Source organism: Meles meles, chromosome 1 (genome assembly GCF_922984935.1).
Source record: "Meles meles chromosome 1, mMelMel3.1 paternal haplotype, whole genome shotgun sequence".
Lineage (NCBI taxonomy): Eukaryota > Metazoa > Chordata > Mammalia > Carnivora > Mustelidae > Meles > Meles meles.
The window spans coordinates 179,209,020-179,228,093 of NC_060066.1; the positions used below are offsets into that span (position 1 = coordinate 179,209,020).

Below are 19,074 nucleotides of genomic sequence, written 5' to 3' on the forward strand. Positions count from 1 at the left end.
TTTGTTTTGTTCATGTGTTTGTCTTGTTTTGTTTGCCTGCCCTGGATTACCCCATTAGTCTGTGCTCATTCTAGAACTTTCCTAAGCACAAGAATAAGAAAAATCTAGTTGAAAGACAAACTCACCCATCATTCCAAACCCCAGACACAGCTAGGTTCTCATTTTCCCCATCAGTGGATAAGATGTTGACAGCCAGAGCAGAAGCGGGGACCTGTGTGGGCAAAGGGCTGGGGACGAGAACAGGCTGAACATGTCCAGAGGCCCAGGGAAGAGTTTAGGCTGCACCTGCCATGCCAGGCCTCACATACCTTCTCTGTTTCAGGGCCTGTTGCCCCAAAGTCCAGAGCAAGGAGGGCTGGGCGTGGAGGTGTCGGGGCCCCCGGCCTGATCTAGAATGACAGCCCTTATTCTTCTTGTCTTTCTTCTGTGCAGGTGCTGTTTGCCCTGAACCAGACTCTGCTGCAGCATGAGAGCGTGCGGGCGGGGAGCCTGCAGGCGCCCTACACCACAGAGGACCTCATCAAACACTACAACTGTGGGGATCTCAATGCTGTCATCTTCAACCACGACACATCCCAGGTGACGCTCCCCTCCTCCCACCCAGATAGCCTTTAGGTCCCCAGTTCCGAAGGCCTGGCCCATATGAACCCACTTAGCATGTATTAGACACCTGCTGTGTGCCGAGTGCAGGCTGTCGTCTCTCTGCCATGATAAGCAGGACCGATGAGTATTCCATTTTACAGATGGGGACACTGAGGCTCAAAGAAGCAAAGAGACTTGCCCAAGCCCACACGGCCCTTAACTGTCGAGTTGGAAGTTACCAAGCGCAGCACTCCAGTCCGGCGTGTGCGGTAGAAGCTTAGCCTTGTAAGAGCAGGGAGGCCTCAGAGAAGTTCAGTTCAACGTCCGGGGAGATTAGAGGCCGGGGGAAGCAAATTCACTGTGAGCGCTTGGGCTTGAGTCCAGCTGGGGGCGTTCTGCCTTGAGTCAAGTCCTAAAGGAGAGATTACCTACAAGGGAGGCAGAGTGTGAGAAGCACCCCGCAAGGCTGAGTGTGACTTCACCAGGCATCCACACCGCCCTCAGGACTCGAGGCCTTCTGTGTCCTGCCCTCTGCTGACCTGGTCCCAGCCCAGGCGCCCCAGCCTATAGACCTTGTTCCAGGACCAGTGCCCCATGCCACCCACCCGCTGAGGCCCCTGCGCCTCTGTTCAGGTTCCTCCTTCCTCCTTTCCTCCTGCTAGGCCATGGTCCATTGTTACTTCCTCCAAGAAGCCCTCCCTGACACCTGGATGGGGTTAGCTATTCTCCCGGACCCCTTGAGGCCCCCTGTGCTTTCTGTCCTGGTGCTTGCTTAACCACTCTTTCAAGAGCTGTTCCTTGCTAGGGACGGTGCGCTCCCCATTTTTCTCTGTGTAAAAGCCAGAGTCTCTGTAATGACCTGTGTGGGCCCCGGGGCTTCCCCCATCCCCACCCATGCCCTCAGCTCTCCCCTCATACACTGCTCAAGCACTGTGGGCCTCCGGGCTCTTCCATGGCCCCCTTGGCATGCTTCGCCTTTCCCTTTCCCCAAGTATCATCTTGGCTCATTCCCCCATCTTAACTCAGACAGCATCATCTCAACAAGGTGGGCCCCAGCGCCCTGATCTAGAATTGCAGCCTGGCCCCCGCTCCCACACTCTCAGCCTCTTTACTGTGCTCCACTCCCTCCCCCCACCTCTCCCCCCCCCCCCCCAAGGTCTTTGTTGTCTTCTCACCAACTTCCGTATTTTGATTCACTGGTAAGTGATTATTTATTGTTTGTCTCCCCACTCCAGCGTAAGCTCCCTGAGGCCAGGGATTTGCATCTGTTTGGTGCACCAGCATATTCTCCTTCACTAGGCCAGTGCCTGGCACAGGGCAGGACTCAGCAAATAGCTGCTGAATGAATGAATGAAATTGTTTGTAAATACCAGGCCCAGTGCTGTGAAAAGGGATATGGGGCGGTGGGGGCAGGGCAGCCAGAGAGAGCTGCTCTCATGGGGTGGGCAGGAGAGAAGGGGGACATTTCATATGGCACCCAAGCGTGATCCTTGCTCCAAGGGAGGGTAGAGGGTGCCCCCAGGGCCTGTGGCAGGAGCAAGAGTTTAGATGGACTCGGGGTAAGAAGGAAGGATGCCTGCAAGGTGAGAGGTCAGGGAAGAACCTAACTTGGCCACGGGGAGGAGGTGGAGGAAGGTTCCAGCAGAGGCGAGACAGAGCAGGAGCAGGGGTGTGAGTTTGGGCTGGAGGTGTAGCGGGGACCAGGCCGAGAGGTTCTGTGTGCGCATGCCACCCTCTAGAGCCAGAGCTCCCCGAAGCAAGGGTGTGCCGCGCTTCCTTTCTTTCCCGGGCCCAGTGCAGGGGCTGGCGCAGAGTGAGTGTCAGCGAACGGCTGTCCGGGGGAGCGAAGGTGGGTGTGTGTCATGCTCCATGCAGTGGAGACGGTGAAAGGAAGGTTCCAGAGAGCCTGCAGAGGCGGCTCAGGACTCTGAGAGCTCTGATTCGATCTGCGTGTCCGAGAGCCCTGTGCCAGAGCCCCGCCCTGTGTCATTTGCCGGGAGGGAGGCTGGCGAGTTCCGTGGCTGCGGGGACCTGGTCAGCACTCAGAGTGGCCTGAGCACGAAGTAGCTGGACTGGGGGCAGGGGTGGGCGGGACAGGGCCCCGCTGCGGCCGTGGCTGACACGGAGCTGAGAGAGGGAAGAATGGGATGACTTCAGGAGATAGCAAGCTCAGATTTACTTTGAGCCTGTGTCCAGAACCACTGGTGTGTCTCTGGCAGGTGAACTGCATTGGGGGTCCCCTGGCAGTGCCTGTCCTTGAAGCAAGACGGGGAGTGCCATTGGACTGGTCACCCAGGTTAGCATAGCAAACTGGGTGGTACTCCCCTGGACCCCTGGGTACACAGGCAGAGTCTAGCCCCCAAGGGAGGGACTAGGCAGCCCTGCCCCCAGACACAGAAAAGCCTAGAGTTAGGGTAGCCAGGCTAAATCCAGGGCCATGTGCTGATGGAAAAGGGATCTGGGTGACATGGGGCTGCCTCTGTTGCGGGAGGCCCCAAAAGCTGTGGGGAGCTGAGGACACACAGTCTGTAGGGAAGCAGTCACCGCCTGTAAGTAGGGAGGAAGTGGTGTTGGAGCAGGGCTGGAGAATGGAGTCTACCAGGCGAGGCCGGAGGGAAGGGCTGACTGCCTGATTGGGTGGTGGGGGTGGAAAGTGGAGGGTCCTGAGGAACCATCTGCAGAGCAAGGGACAGATCATAGGGAGCAGGAGGTGAAAATGCCTGCTGAGGGGCAGAAGCCATGGAGTTCAAGTGGGAGAGGGATGTGGTCAGAAAATGCCGCTGGCCACCGTGCAGAGGATGGTCCAATGGTCTCTAGAGGCTGGGGCCGGACAGCGGCAGGGCCCGGGGTTGGGGACAGGGGCTGGCTGCATCTCAGTCTTGATCTCTTTTGTCTCCCCACCCCACCATCTCACCTTCAGAAATGGCTCATGCCCCAACTACCCACAGCTCCCAGGTCATTTGCACCATCGATGTCCCACAACCACAGGGTGACGCAAAGGAAGCCTGTCTGAGGCCCCAGCCTGTGTTAGGTGGCGAGCAGCCATACACTCATCACTTTGGAGAGTGAAAGGTCAAATATAATTAAGGGTCAGAATAATTACCAGGCATGGGGGAGTCTACCTTAGCCATGAAACTGGATCATCCTGGACCAAGCCAGACACACGGTTATCTGGAAGGTGACTCTTCCCCGCGCCCACACCCCTATCAAAGCATGGATCCCACAGTGACTCCCTCACTGGACAGTGAGCCTCTTCCAGGGAAACAGATCCCATCTGAGGGTGCTCTGGGACCCCTAGCCTGACACACGGCTAGACCCATGGAAGTTCGTGGAAGGTGTCTGTTGGATGGATGGACTCAAGAGAAGGGATGAGGTCCTTGAGGTCAGTGACGTCAGTAGAACCCAGCACTTGACAGCCACACCTGACCCTGACCTGGTTGTGGGCCAGGGGAGCCTACACTGGAGTCACTCCCCACGGCCCCACCCCAGCCCTGCCTGGCCTGTCTATCTCATCCTCCCACCTCAGACTCATGACTCTAGGAGACCCCAGGGACCTGACATGTCCTCTTCAAAATTCTATGGTGTATCCTGCACTTAAACGTGTCACGGAGATTTAAGGCTCCTGACAAGTCTAATGACATCATTAATTTGTTTCCCTCCCAGCCCGGGCACAAACCCAAGTCCCATCCTTGGCATGGGGCCAGGGCCCATCAGCATGAAACATGCAGAGAATGTCAGCCAGCTGCCGGGCAGTCCCAGAAACCCCAGTGGCTAGCCTAACTCCTTCATGGCTTTGACATTGAACTTTCTGGTTCTTGTCCTTGTGCAATTTTTTTAGCTCCCTAAGGAATGAATGGAGATTCATCTTTTCACAAATGCACATTCATAGTCAGGAAGCAGAGGAGGAAGAGCCTCTGCCGGGACCCTTGGCAGAAGGGAAGGAAAGAAGGATGCTTCCTTCATGGCTGTCTGATGATTCTGAAGGCTTCTATTTGTCATCTCTGTCTCTACCCCCTGCCCAAGGCCACCCCACACTGTAGCCTCTGCCATCACAGGGGGAAAAAATGATGAAGCCAGCTCCATCCCCCCAGGCTCGTTGGACAAAGCTGACATTCAGTTAAGACTTTCTTTGTGCTCTGCACTGTGCTAATAAGCACTTTCCAGAACTGAGCTTGTTTAATTCCTACAACAACATGGATTACTCCCATGTTACCAATTTGGACACGGAGTCTCAGATGACACAAGTAACTTGCTAGTTCTAGAGAGGCAACCCAACTGGTAAGATGCGAAAGAAGGATTCCATCCCAAGTTACCCTGGCTGTCTGATGCCAGGACCTGCCTTCATCACCACCTACTGCCTCTTGGCTCGTTCCTTCATGCATTCGTTCACTGATGGAACAAATGTTTATTTCCTGGTACAACATCATCCCACATTCTCTCCCATACCTGAGGAACAGAGAGGGCCGTGTTTCTGGAAATAACCCTTCTGAGCCACAACTCCTCCCCCATTCAGGAACCTTTCCTGGAGCTGCATCACATCCAAATGTGGCCTGCTTTGTCAAGGCTGCCAATCATCCCTTCCATTATAGGCGGAAGGGGTAAGAAGAGCGCCATTCCTTCGTTTATCCATTTGCTCAGCACCGACTCTGATGGGGTACCAATCTCTGATTGAGTACTGGCAGGGCTGCTGCATACAGCTGTGCAGGTTGTGCACTGAGTAAGTTTAGGTTTCATCAGTCATATCATGGCCTTGTCTTCCCAGAACAGTGAATCAGGCCCTTATGGCAGAGAAGCCCCTTCCCTCCCACTCTGGGGAGCACCCTGGTGCTTGGCCAGTAGATATCAGAGACAGATGTCCCAGCAGATATCAGAGACAGATGTCCAGTCCCTGTCCAAATCCTTGAAGCTTCAGCCTCTGCTGACGTCTCCATTTTCCTCAGAAGGAGTGTTGACAACTTGTCAGTGGCTCTAAAAGCCATGTGGCTGGGCCTCATGACCCTTGGGGGCTAATCCCTACAGGACTTTAGTCTCGTCATGCCAGACTACCCACCTAGCTAGCCCATCAGGCAGCGAGGCCTTGTGTTCTGTGCATTTGCCTGAGTTGATGAAGAGAGAAATGGAAGAGGAGACTCCAGATGGAAGACATCCTGTGCACTAGAGCTTGGAAGGTGGAATGACAGTGAAGGGTTATGGGGAAATAGAGAGGATGTTCTGACTCATGCCTCAGTCTCCTCCATGGCCTGTGGCTTCTTCTCAGGCCCCACCCACCACTGGAGGCCACAGTGCTGGGACACCTGGACCTGACCTCCAAGACAGGAAGACAAAATGCTGGGAATGGAGGAATCCAGGAGGAGGCAACACAGTGAGGAGGGACAGCATGACTGTATGTTCAAGTTTCCAGAAATGTTTCTGGGCATCTACTGTGTGTCAGGCACTGGGGGCCCAGGAGTGACAAGGGCTCTGTCCCTAGACTCAAAGAACTCTCTGCCTAGTTCAGTAATATGTCAGTGACGCTTGCTCCCAGCCACAGAACTGGGTGTGGACAGTGGGTGCAGAGCTGATAAATGTGGAAAGTTCCAAGCCTGGTTGTGGAATAAACCGTCATTATGGGAGGCAGCTGTGGTCCTGGATTTGACGTTTTTAAGAAGGGATGGAGGGATTTGGTTCTGCCCTGGGAATTCGTGCATGGGGATGGAGAGATGGTTGTGGCAGCCATGGCTCAGACACTGGGGAAAACGGAGGCTGCAACCTCTCCTGTCATCTCTGTAGGGTGGGCCAGGCTGAACCTAGCCCATGATAGCACCCACCATCTCACCTAATCCCCATCTTAGGCACGAGGAAACTAGAGCTCAGAAGAGTTAAGTAACTTGGCCAAAGTCACACAGCGTCAGAACCAGGCCTGAATCCAGGTCAGCCCAATCCTGTACCCTGTGGCCTTTCTGCTACACCGGGCAGCTCAGCTGACCTCCCCACCTACCTGTTGGTCCGAATTCCTTGCACGTCGGGCTGGGTGCTAAAGGGAGGGGAGTGAAGGAGCCAAGAGTCGTCTGGCCTCCTGGGCCCTCTGCCCTCTGGAAGCAGAGGGTCACCAAGGCAGAGACACAGGAGTCATACCTCCTTGTGCTGCCACCTTGCACACGTCTCTGGATCTTTCCACTCTCACTTTCTTCATTTGTATAGTCCATTCCAGGGCCCATTTAAGAAACGTAAGTGTCCCGCTCTGCAGGCTGTGTGCCTTTGCCGTGCCCCCGGAGCACTGAGGGCACCTCTGTTTTGCCTTTGCAGCTGCCCAGCTTCATCAACACCACCCTCCCGCCGCACGAGCAGGTGACAGCCCAGGAGATCGACAGCTACTTCCGCCACGAGCTCATCTACAAGAGGAACGAGCGGATGGGGAAGAGGGTCATGGCGCTTCTGCAGGAGAATGAAGATAAGATCTGCTTCTTCGCGTTCGGCGCAGGTGTGGGCCCGAGTGGGGGAGGAATGATTTGCAGAATCTGTAAGGGCTGGGAGATGTCATAGACTGTTTCCTGACCTCTCCTTCCTGAGGGAAAGTGTGGAAGTCCAGAATGGAGCAGGAGAAGCCACGCAGCACACTCCTGTGTCTAGCCAAGTGCTCTTCCATAATAGGCCCCGTGAGCAAGAAGGGTGACCCTGCCAGGGCCAGGACAGCTTCTGGGGCCCCTTCGTGTCCCAGGAGACCATGCTGAGAGCCCATCCTGCAGAGCCAGGGCCAAGCCTGGGAGCGCCACGGGGCCCAGTGGGGAGAGGCAGGCTCCAGCACCCCATGGCCCGGCTCCACGGCCTGGTCCAGCCCCCTCTAGGTTGTGACCTTGGCACAGTACCATCAAGGGCGCAAGCCCCTCTTCTATGAGTGGGCGGTGATAGCAATGACTACGTGATGAACTAAAAATCTCTTTACTGTGGAAGAGTTACAAAGATTAAGTGGTAATGTTTCAATAACCCAGTAGCAAGAACTCAGAGCGGCAGCTGGGTTCCCCATCACCGCCAGCATCAAGATAGGTAATAGACCCTTCATCATCCCACCATGGACTGTGAGCTTGATGCTTCTCCTGGGGACTCTGGCCTCTGTGCAAAGGGAAGTCAGGTCCAGGTACAAGGCTTGCTGCTCCCCTCTTCCCCGTCTCCCCTTCCCTCCTCTCTCTCAATCCTTCCTTGCTTGTGGCTATCTCCCATGATGACAGCAATGTCTATGAGGGGACCAGTGGATGGCATTTGCCTCATTTATCAGTTAGCTTTGGCTCCAGAGCCACAGGATAGAAATGTCTGTCTTGCTTACATGGGCGCAAACTGCCTCCTGCTGCGTGACAGCGAAGGGGGCGGGACCATGTCTGGGGGGAGGGGGGTGGTGAGCTCTCATAGCTGCTGCCCCTCCGCCCTCCTTCCTTGGCCCCTGGCCTGCGCTGCACCTGCCTGCTCCGGCCATGCGTCCCTGTAGCCTGGGTCGGTCCTGATTCTGCCGTGGGAGGTCTGCCTCCCCGGCCCCACCATTCAACTCGGTACACGTCAAGGGGAGAGCCAGGGTCCTCTGATTGTGCCTGTGCTCCCTCTCTGTGGTCCTCAGCATGGGGGAAGACTTGTGGGACAGCGTCTGTGAGGCACACTGCAACTGGACAGAACTAGTCCCGGCTCGCGGTGGAGCACAACTATGACCTGTTGTGGCCTGTGGTCGGTCCCTTCCCCTCTGACAGCCTTAGTGAACTCATCTGAACAGAAGGATTCAAAAGCACAAGGGCCATTGGTGATTCCAAGAGCTATCTGAACAGTTTTCAGAGAAGAGAGGGGTTCCTGGAAGGGGTGTCTAAAGAAGCCAGCAGGAGCAGGACCTTGACTGACCATGTGGAGAGGGCAAGGTTACCCTCCAGGTGCAGGATACCTACTGGGGACCTGGCATGAGTCAGGACAGCTTTGGGGATTGGGAGGGGAGTAAGTGCACCCCAACACACCCTGTCACCATCCAGCTGCCCTCTAGTCCTCCCTCCGTGGGCATCTGGGCTGTGCTCCTGCTCGGAATGGTCCCCCACTGACTAAAAAAGGGAGCCATTCTGAGCCCAGCCAGCCTTCTGGCTTCTCTCCAGGCGTAGGAGGGGCCCCCAGTGAGCCTGATCCCTGAGGGAGGCTAGTTAGAGATCCAGCATTCCACATGGCCCGACCGAGTGGTAGGACCTCCTGCCCCAGCTGTCCCACCGCCCAAGACCAGAGCCACCCAGGGTCTGAGCCTGGCCCTTTCCTGTGAGTGAAGGAACAGAGGGCTTGGAGATGAAAATCACAGCAATGCGGGCAGTCTTGGGCACTGGCCTGCTTCTGAAACCCAAGTCCACAGAGACACAAATGTGCCCTCAAGCACTCGGCCAGCATGCAGCCTCCATGCCCATTTCCAGTTTCTTCCCCATCTCCGTAAACCAGCTGGCCCCTGGATGGTCCTGTGGACAGGCCACCAAAAAGACTCACATCCATCCACTCTGTCCATCCCCATCGCCACTGTCCCGGGACAAGCCTCCATCAGCTCCAGGCTCCTGGCTCCAGCTCCACCTTCACCGCCTCCAGGCTGCTCCCCCCATAGCAGAGCCAGCGGCTGCTGCCGGCTCTGGCTCCCACCCTGCCTCGAGCTCCCGGAGGGCCCCCACCATGTGATCACTCTGGGGTTTCAGTAGCATGTAACAGGTTTCAAGCTTGATGAGCGTGTAAAAGAATGAATGAGGGAAGGAATGAGCACATGAGTGAACGTTGACCAAATCCTTCCCTCCTGGTCTCATCTGGACCCGGTGGACACGAGAGCCATAAAGTCAGGCTGTCAGAGGCCTGTTGCTGTCCAAGGGTAAGCCCAGAATCACGTGCAGATCTGGCTGGCAGCTGTCCCCTGAAGGCTCAGCCCCTCTTGAGACAATGGTCCGAGAATTTGAAGGCTGGAGGCAGCCTCCAAGCTCAAGCCTGCCCACCTCGTCAGAGCCCCAGACTGACAGAGGGCCCTTCAGGCCAAGATCTCACAGCAAGTCAGGGAGAGAGCTAGGACTGGACCCTGGGCCCGAGAGCTACGTACCAGGAGCTCTGTTCTCTTGTGGAGTCAGGGAGCCTGCTGTACAGACCTGTATTGGCGTGGAACATGCCCACACATAATTCGTAGCGAGGAAAGTCCATGCCTGCCTCGCTGCCTTCTTATGGCCATAACTCCCGAGCCCAACACCCTAGGGCAAGGCTGACTGCCGGGCAGGCCGGGCCCCAGCACTGGGGCAGTGTGCCACCTGCAGACGGCGGGCAGACACAGCCCGTCTGCTCTACATGCTCCTTTCCGGGCACCTCTGCAGTCCCATCTCAGGCCTTCCTCAGCCCACCTCTGCTCCAGAATCCCCTCCTGGAAGCCCCCAGGCACAGACTGGGGTCTCCAGAGCTGATGGCAGTCGGTTACCCCCTCTCCCTTCTGCTCCAGAGACATTCAGTTCAAAGAGTAAGAGGTTTGGTGTGGGGAGGCTTGGGGGTAAAGGGGGACTCTACCATTTTAGACACCAGGAAAGCCATTTCCTCTCTAAGGGCCTCAGTCTCTCAAGTGCAAAATGGGGATAATACACCTGCCTCATCAGACTGTGCTAAATATGTTCACTTTAAATCACAGGGTTAACAGTTGGGGGGGTCTTTATAATAAAAACTCCTGTAGTGTGCCAGCCCCCCCTCCAGGCTCTGATATTATAGTACCTTTATGATCTTCCCAATAACACCATGAGATGGGCCTTTTCATACTCATTTTGCAAATGAAAACTAAGCCCCAGAGAGGAAGAATGGCTTCCTCCAGGCCATGCACGCAGACTTTCAACTTGAACCCTGGCTTCTAGGGTCCCAGTCCCAGCCGTTTCAGAAATGTGGACGGTTTTGTGGGAAGGGTATCCTTGTATCTGGCCCACCCCACAGAAGAGTGGTCTCCTTGTTTTGGTGATGTTTATGTAGCAAGGTACCATCTGACCTCTTGGAGAGGTTATTCAGTGGCAACTGGGGTGTGAACGTGTGTGACAATTCTGACCAGGCCTGGGTGACATCTAGGGGCCCAGATGGAAGCCCTGCCTCTCCAGGAGGTGACTGTGGTCAGTGTGGAAACCCAGATGTTCTGAAATGACCTAAGCCACTGCCATGGGGAGGAATGCCAGCCCAGGGGGAGGGAAGGCCTGATTCTCGACTATCAGGCTCAAGGTCAGGCTGAACCTGCTGGGCCCCCACAGATCTCATGCAGGTTCTTGGATTTCTTGGGTTTCTTCTACTCTGTAAATAACTTAGAAAAAATAGGTACTAGGTGGTAAGTTTTTATTAACTGTATTTATTCAATTTACAGGCTTAGGTGGTAAGTTTTTATTAACTATATTTATTCAATTTACAGGCTTATTAATCTAAAATTATCTTCTTTCTACCATGTTGGAAGTCGAACATCTTTTGCTTTAAAAAGCAAAACAAAACAAAACAAAATGTTGGTGATACAAGGCAAAGGGAGCTCTCGGAGCCTTTACTTGGCAAAAGAAAAAGCTGATAACTCTATTGTTCCCCTACACACCCTGCTTTTCTTACAGTGGGACAGAATGGAGCATGTCTGCAACATGATGTAAAGGATGCCACAGGAACGTTGAGGCTGCTCAGTGAGGAAAATTACTAACCCAGGCTTCTGAGACGGCAGGAAGGGTGGGATCAGAGCTCAGGTAGAGGGTCTGGCCCTGGGTAGAGAAGGGCATTTCCTCACCTGTAATCGAAGGAGGGAGGAGGCTAGCAGATGGGTGATTTGCCAGTGGAAAAGTCACCTGATGGCTTTCTAATCAGAGCTCCTCTCTAGAGAGGGTAAAGGCATCTGCAGAGACAGAGGAAGCAAGTGGAAGGTTATCGGTTTAAAGAGAGAGCATTGGGACTAAATACAAGTGGGACTGGCCATAAGGTGTGGCATGGACAGGAAGTTAAACAGACCAAATCACCCAGAATCAAGTTCATTCCCTTTAGTCACACGGTACCTCCTGTGTGATAGGGATAGGGAGGCCTCAGTCCCAAGCAATAAAAGAAGATCACAATGTTGTCCCTAGCGCCAGGGAACCGGGCCTTCTTGAGATCTGTTAATTTATCAGCTAATCCCGGAACCTGTAATGGATTGAGTAACATAGGAGCTGGCAGAGCTGGGTTGGAGATACAAACCAGACCCAGAGGTGGACCAGATAACCACTAGAGCCCGCTCATTTCAAACTCTGGAGCCAGTGCTTACTGTACATTCCAGAACCCTGAAGGGCTATAATCTGAATATGGTTCTACCTGCTGGCCTTCCAAAGCCCTTCGACACCACACATCCTCTCATCCCACCCAGCCTTCTCACGTTCTGGTAGAGTTTGCCTCAGTCACTCTTGGATTCGTGGGAGGGTTTTGCAGCTAAGAGCTTCCAGCCCATAGAGAGCCCTCCCTGAGGGCTGCGGCCACCTGCCCCCACAAGCAGCGGAAGTCCCCTCGGCAGAAAGCGTGCTCAGGCAGGCGGTGTGAGCAGCAGAGACTTTGGTACTGCGGCTGCCCACCCACCCAGCCCCCGCCAGCCTCTCTCTCTCCCCAACCCAAGCGCCACAAGCCCACACTCAGCAGCACGCTGGGGGGCTGGAACACAGAAGCCAAGTGGTGGTGCAGGCCCCAGCTCGAGAGCAGGGCTGGAAGCCCAGTGTCCCCGGAACACCAGTAATATCTTTTTTGTAAATAACGGCGGCCGCAGCTCCGTCATACAAGGGGCACCATCCTGCTTGGAGGACATTCATAGGACCTTTATGTCCTCCATTTCCCTTCGAGGGAGACAGGATGGTATTTATTATTCCATTGGGCAGGCAGGTAAATCGAGGTACAGATGGAAAGTGAGAGACACAGACCTGGAGGGAATTGATGGTCACGCTGATAGGCCTCCTATTGATGGCCAGTCCCTGCCCTGCCCAGAAAAGATCCAGCTGCTGCTTGGCTGTCTGTTCTGAGGACTGTGCACCTCTCCTCTCCTGCCTGGCCTTTCCACCAACTCCTCTCTAGGCTCCCAAAGCCCTGTAGGATTTCCTAATTACAGCCTGGCTTATGCCGAGCTCTTTTGTCATTTCCCAGTCTAGGAGGGAAGGTAAGACGGAGAAGGCTTCCCCGAGGAGGTAAGAACCAGTTAAAATTTTCCTGATGCTGATCCAGCTGCATCGTCCCCACAGTCCTCAGGACAATATCCACAGCCGCCTCCCTCCCGCCGGGGTTCTCCACTCGCAGCCTCAGGAACAGAGCTCATGGCTGAGCACAGAACAGCCATGTCCCCTGGAGGGCCCTCCTTCACCTTGGAAATGAGGGACGCTGCAAACAGGCAGCACACACCCAGCTGTTTTCTCCTCACGCAGGGGCACGCCCATGGCCTGCCACACTCCCCACGCTGGAACATGAGGCCACAGCATCCGGAAGTGTTTCAGAATTTCCAACGGCTCTTCAAAGGGCGCTGCTCCCCACCACGCTCACATCTGGCAGCTGGCACGCCTGCTCCGGGCTGTGATCCTTGGCCAGAGTCGCCCTTCCTGTTTCAGCCCAGAGCAGCCAGCCAGCCAGAGGAACATCCATCTGCTAGCTCGTCCCTCACGGGAGCCACCCCTGCCCTCTGGGATGGGGGAGAGGAAGGAATGGAGGACGCATGCCCCAGGCTGGATCTGTCAGGGAGCCGGGATGCATGCAACATCGGCCATGGGCTCGGCACTCTTGCGGGGCCACATAGGGAAGGCAGGAGAAGAAAGTGGCCTCGTTAAGAGCACGGGCTTTGGAGCCAGACTGCCTGACCTAGAAACCTAGCTCTTCTCCTTAGAGGAAGTGGCCCCGGCAGACCAGGTGCTTCACTTCCTGACATCAGATTTCTCTTCCTGAAAATAAGCCTGAGAGTCAGGGGGCTGGTCCTTGGACTGCTCGGTGCCTGGGGCAGTGCCGTCTCTGGATAAATGGGAGCCCTCGGTGTTATTAATGCTTCTGAGTCCTGCCCCTCAGAGCCCATAGTCTCCCAAGGACAGGACTCCCCTGACCCAGGAGAGAGCGGGGCCATTCAGGGAGAAGGAGGAGCAGAGGGGCAGAGGAGGCAGCCATCTCCATCCTCCAAGGACCCAGAAGGACACTACGCAGAGACCCCCAGAGCCGGCTCAGTTCCAATCAACGGTGAGGCTCAGGAGCAGGTTGGCCAGCAGGGAGCTCTCCTGGGTCCCGGCTGCTACCTTGGCCACAGTGAATCCCAGACTGGGCACCACCCCCTGCAGCCACAGAACCCCTCACAGGCTCTGTCTCTGGGGCTCTCCCCCAGGGCCTCACCGTGACCTCGAACTGCTCTGCACAGTGTTTGCTTGGGTCTAGAGTGGTGTCAGACCCCAGGAGGAAAGACCACCCTGTCTGACCCATCTCAGGACCCCCAGGGCCTGGTACGTGCCTGACATGTAGGAGGTCCCTGGAAGGGCTTGTGGCTCCAGGCTCTCAGGGTAAAAACCTCCAGCACTTACGCCCTCACAGATAGGGTGGGATGCATGGAGGAGACTTCCTCACCTCTAAACAGGATTAATTGAAAGACGATCTGCTCCAAAGAGAATGAAAAAGCTCAAATCCTGGAGATTTTAGAAGAACCAAGAGGATTGGTGTGGAGGGATGGGCCTGGTGGGGGTTGGGGGGCATGCTTCTACAGGACAGACACAACTGGGGGAGGTCATGAATGGGACCCCAAATCGGGCGATTGTCAGACAGGTGTCAGAGGCCCAGAAGCAGCTCCAGAGGGAGGCTACGCTGTGCCCAGGGAGCCCCCGCCTCAGCAGCTGCCCCCAGAAGTGCCCTTTAAACAGACGCACTCCAAGCCATGAACGGGCTCAGGCCAACCCCAGGTCTGCCGCCTTCTCTCTGTGTGACGCTGGGCAAGTTCTGCTGGCCTCAGAAACATGGCAATGAGGTCAAGTGACACTATGAAAAAAGGGTCCAGCTCTGCCTGAGTTCTGGAGAGATGGGAGGTGGGGTTGTTTTTCTTGGAATTTGTATCCATCCTCCCATTATTTAACAGCAGGGCTAAGCTGACCGGCTGAAGGCTCAGGGTTCTTTGTTTCTGATGTCCTGGGTTCTGGCAGCTTCCAGAGAAGAGCAGATGATAAAAGGGGCAGAATCGGGTTCCACCTGGATATGCCCAGCTCCCCGGAGGGTGTCTGAACCCCCTCTGAGCAGGCCTGACAAGCACTCAGTGACTCTCTACTTACACACCTCCAGGGAGGGGGCCCTCACTCCCTCACAGAGCTAGACAGTTGTCAGAGAGAGTGTTTTTTGGGCCCCGCTGAAACATGGCCCCTTAGTCTTGTCCTGCCATGATCCAGAATCCCATAGCTTGCCCCACTTTCCCGACCCTCACCGTGAACCACCTCCCCTTTCACTTCACATTCCAACAACCTGGAACCCTGGGTGGTGGGCTGCATAGCCATGCTCTTCTTCCCTTTGTGCCCATGCAAGTTCTAAGTCCTCCGTTGTGAAGGCCCTTCCTTCAGCCCCATAGCCCCTGGCAGGGCTCCCTCACTGCAGGGCTCTCCCTGCCACAGGCTGTGCATGCCTGTCCCCCGAGCCCCATCCCTGACTGCGATCTCCTCTGGGGTGGGGACCATGTGTCTCAGCTCTGGGACAAGACTGGGTGCAGGGGACACATCATCTCAGTCCTTCCTGAGCTAAAAACGCCCCCGCCCTGCCCTGGCTGGCCCAGCAGGAGAAAGGAAACCCAGTTCTGCCAGTTTCCCAGGCAGACCTTCCTTGGAAGATCAGAAGCCCCATGACACCCCCAGTTGTCCGTCCATCCCCAGGTCCCTCCATCCAGCCCTTCTGTCACACTTCCTCGGGAAAACAAACACCTCCGTCACTTGGCATCCGGCTGGCGTATCCTGGCAGCTGGATTAGCATTTGAAAGTTTCCCTTGCATTAATTTCAGACAGAACATAAATATGAGCTTGGGATCCCTCTTCCAGGAGGAGAAAACTGGAAACCCAGCATGCTCACTGGAGAGAAAACATGTGTGCTGGCCGAGGGGAGCCTGTGTTACTTTGGAGCCATTGTGGGAACATCTGGTACTCCCCCTCTGCACGGCCCTCCCAACACTATCTTGAAATTACCCTGTTAATTGGCCCGTTCTTCTTGCTGAGCACTCACACACTTTTCTCTCCGATCTGGTGAACCCTGAAAGGACACACATTGCTGACAGTTCCCGGCCCCCCAAATGTGAACTCGGAATCCCTCGCAAACGCTAAGACCTCAGAGCAAATGTACTAGCACGTGCAGAGAACTAGGACATGGCTGGATAGAAGTCAGAACTTGGCCTTTTACCAGTTGTGTGATCTAGGGCAAGTCCTTTCCTCTCTCTGAGCTCTAGTTTCCACGTCTGTAAGCAGTGGGGTGCCTGAAAAGATTGCCACAGGGCTGAAATGAAATGACATTTGAGAAGCACCCAGGAGACTCACCGAGTAGGAGTTTGTGCTTAGGTTATCCAGTGATGGACTCCTAGAGCTAGGAAGACCCAGGAGACCATGGAGGGTAACGGAGGCACAGAGAGGGGAAGGAAACTGTCTGAGGTCACATAGCCTGTTAGCTACAGAGCCAGGTTTTCTGTCCTAACCCCACAACAGGTTTCTTTCCTCTTCTCTACCCTGCATTTCCGTGTCGGGAGGCTACCAGGCTGGAGCCAGCTGAGGGGTAGAGGCTAGATCCAGCCTACGCTCCATTTGCTGAGCCTGGTGCCCTGGCACAGGCCTGCGTATACCTGGAAGAAGGGTAGTCTTTTCTCGGCACTAAAACATGATGGGGCTGTGCCCACTGGGAGCAGGACGTCTTCCCTGTTTCTATATGAATGTCCTCTAAGTGGTGCTCTAACTTGTGGGGTCCAGGAGACAATCACCCAATGAGCCCCACCATTTGTAAGACCTATAATCCTTCTGCCCCACAACCATGTATGTCTCCTCCTGGCTACAGGGGTACCTCCTCCAGGAAGCTTTCCATGATATCCTTAATAGATGAGTCTCTCCACCACCGTGTCCTGTGTTTTCATCTCTGGGTTCTTTTTCTCTTCTCTCCTTTCCTCTCTATCTCTGTCTCTTTATATCTCTGTCCCATTTTTGTCTTTTTCTATCTCTTGCTTTCCATTTCAGTGTCTCTCCTTTTCTCTCTCTCCCTCCCACTGCCTCTAAGTCTCTTACAGCCTGTCTTCCAGTCCCTCTCGCCCCCTCTCATCTGTCTGTCTGCTCTCTGTTTCCTTGTGTCCTGGAGCTCTCTCCCTCTTCCGGGAGACACTCCTGGGAGTGTCTCTTTTCTCTTTCAGCCCCTCTGTTGTCTCCTATCCACTAGTCTCTGTCTCTGTCGCTCTGCGTGCCCCACCCCTCACGGTCCTGCCTCCCTTCCCTCCTCTCCTCATCCAAGTAGCCTCAGCAGATGAAATCAAACCGGCCTTCCTGCAGAGAGCTGGCCAGGAAACAGCTGTCAGTGCTGGAAGGAGCAGCCGAGCAGTGGCCAGGAGACCCCAGGAGCCTGGGCAAGCCAGCAGGCTAAGCCCCAACACTGGGGCCCCTTTGGAAACTTTCCACACCTTCCCTGCAGGTTTCAGGATGGGCGTGGTGATGTTTTCGGAATTTGTGACCTTGGAGGCAAGCCTAGGCCCTGTCTGCCAGCCTCCAGGGACAGCATGCACTGAGCCCTGACTCGGGCTGGTGCGAGCTCCTGGGATTGGTGGAATCTACTGAGCATCACCAAGAGGCGGGGCAGGGGCTACAAGGGAAGGGGATCTGTGAGCTCGGGTCCCCTGGGGATAGGATGAGATCAGGGCAAGGATATGGAGTAATGGGTTTTGTCATTCATTCATTCAACATTCATGAAGCCACCGCTGTATGCCAGATTTGGGCTTAGCCCTGAGGCCAAGGATGAATCAGACGTAGCTCCTGCCCTCGAAAAACTCAGTCGCCTCTCAAATGGCTTTTTGAGAATGCATTCTGACAGGGGCATCTCTGGGGGTGAGGTGGGTGGGAAGATCATTCCAGCTGCAGAGAGAGAGCAAGGAAGGCCATGTCTGCAGTGACTCAGGCAGAAGCTGATGGGGACCTGATCTGGTCAAGCATGGATAGGAGGGAGAAATCAGAGGGCCTCTGGTCACTCATTGGATGAGGGGGGCGAGGAAAAGTCAAGCCAGAGCCCATCTGACTTGGATAACAGAGCTCAGTTGAGACACATCCCAGGAGGGGAAGGTGACCTGGGTTTTGTAGGCTCTGGAGGCTGTCAGGTACAGATGTCCGGTAGGCTGCCGGACAGACAGATCTGGGCGAGGACAGTAGTTCCAGAGTGGTCCACACTGCATGGAGATTGAGACCATCATGTGGATGATTTGTCCACAGATTGTGGGGGAGCAGAAGGCTATGGACAGGATTCCTGGGGCCCCCACATTTACTGGGCAGGAGAAGGGGGATGTGAGGCAGTGAGAGGACTACAAAGAGAAGCAGGACAGCACCATGTCGTGGGGTCCCATGAAGCCAAGCCCAGAGAGGGAAGGGCTGAGGCCTCACTGGGAGCACAGGCTCAGGAATGGGTGGCTGGTGTGTGTTATCCTGGGGCAGGGGTTCACAGGGAGGGCGCCCCCTGGAGCTGTGCAGGAGCTGCCTCTTGTAGGGGGCAGGCAACAGGCAATGGGAGACTCTGGTCTCTCTGCCTTGCGAGAAGAAAATGAAGGTGGGTGTGGCTTAGAGAAGTAAAGATGGGATTTGCAAAAATCATTGCTGACAGCGTCCAACTAGTTTCTCAAAGTATCTGGAGTCTTCTGTTCAGGATCTGGAGCTGCTGAGGCTGAGGAAATGGATGGGGCACTGACTGGACCCTGAAACGCTGTCAGGCAGCGCTCGGGATCCAGCTGGAGCTCTGTACGGCTTGGGCCATTCTGAGCACCACCTCCCCCAGCATCAGGAATGTTCCTCTCAGAGCGGGTCGCACAGCTTGGTAAATATTCACCGCGGCTCCTATGCAGCTGGAGGCGGCCTGCTCTCCCTGGTTGCTCTTGAAATCCTCTGGGCGGACCACTGCTGGGCCTGGAGGCCCTCGCCTTTAAAGGGTCTCCATGGAGGCATGGAAGGAATGGCCTTTGCTGCCAGGAGTAAATTCCAAGAACCGCTGGCAGGGAGCTCCTGCAACCCGTTTGCCAAAGGCCACCATGCCCAGGCTCACTTCCAGCTCCGTCACACTCGGGGGGCAAGCAAGAGTGGGCACGACTCTGTGGTCCCCCCATGGACTAGCTTAGCTCATCACTCAAGAGTGCACGCTGGGTTTCTCAGAAGAATGGTCACTCCTCCTGCCTCATCAGGACATCACCAGCCACCGAAGGGATGTGTGCCCATTTGACACTCGGGAAAACCGGGCTGGGGGCAAGGAAGCCACTTGACTCAGGAGACTCATAGCCATGGCAGGAGATTGGGTCTCCGTCCTTAACAGGACTGGGTG

General features: G+C 55.4%; 1 protein-coding gene across 2 annotated transcripts in view; it reads left to right on the forward strand.

Moving 5' to 3' along the window:
* Positions 1 to 19,074, forward strand: part of TRABD2B (TraB domain containing 2B) — a 200,324-nt gene that overhangs the window by 167,092 nt on the left and 14,158 nt on the right. For both annotated transcript variants that reach the window (XM_046015047.1, XM_046015056.1), the window contains exons 3-4: positions 433 to 579; positions 6,868 to 7,042. In XM_046015047.1, the coding sequence (XP_045871003.1) occupies positions 433 to 579; positions 6,868 to 7,042 (322 nt within the window). The remainder of the gene's footprint in view (positions 1 to 432; positions 580 to 6,867; positions 7,043 to 19,074) is intronic.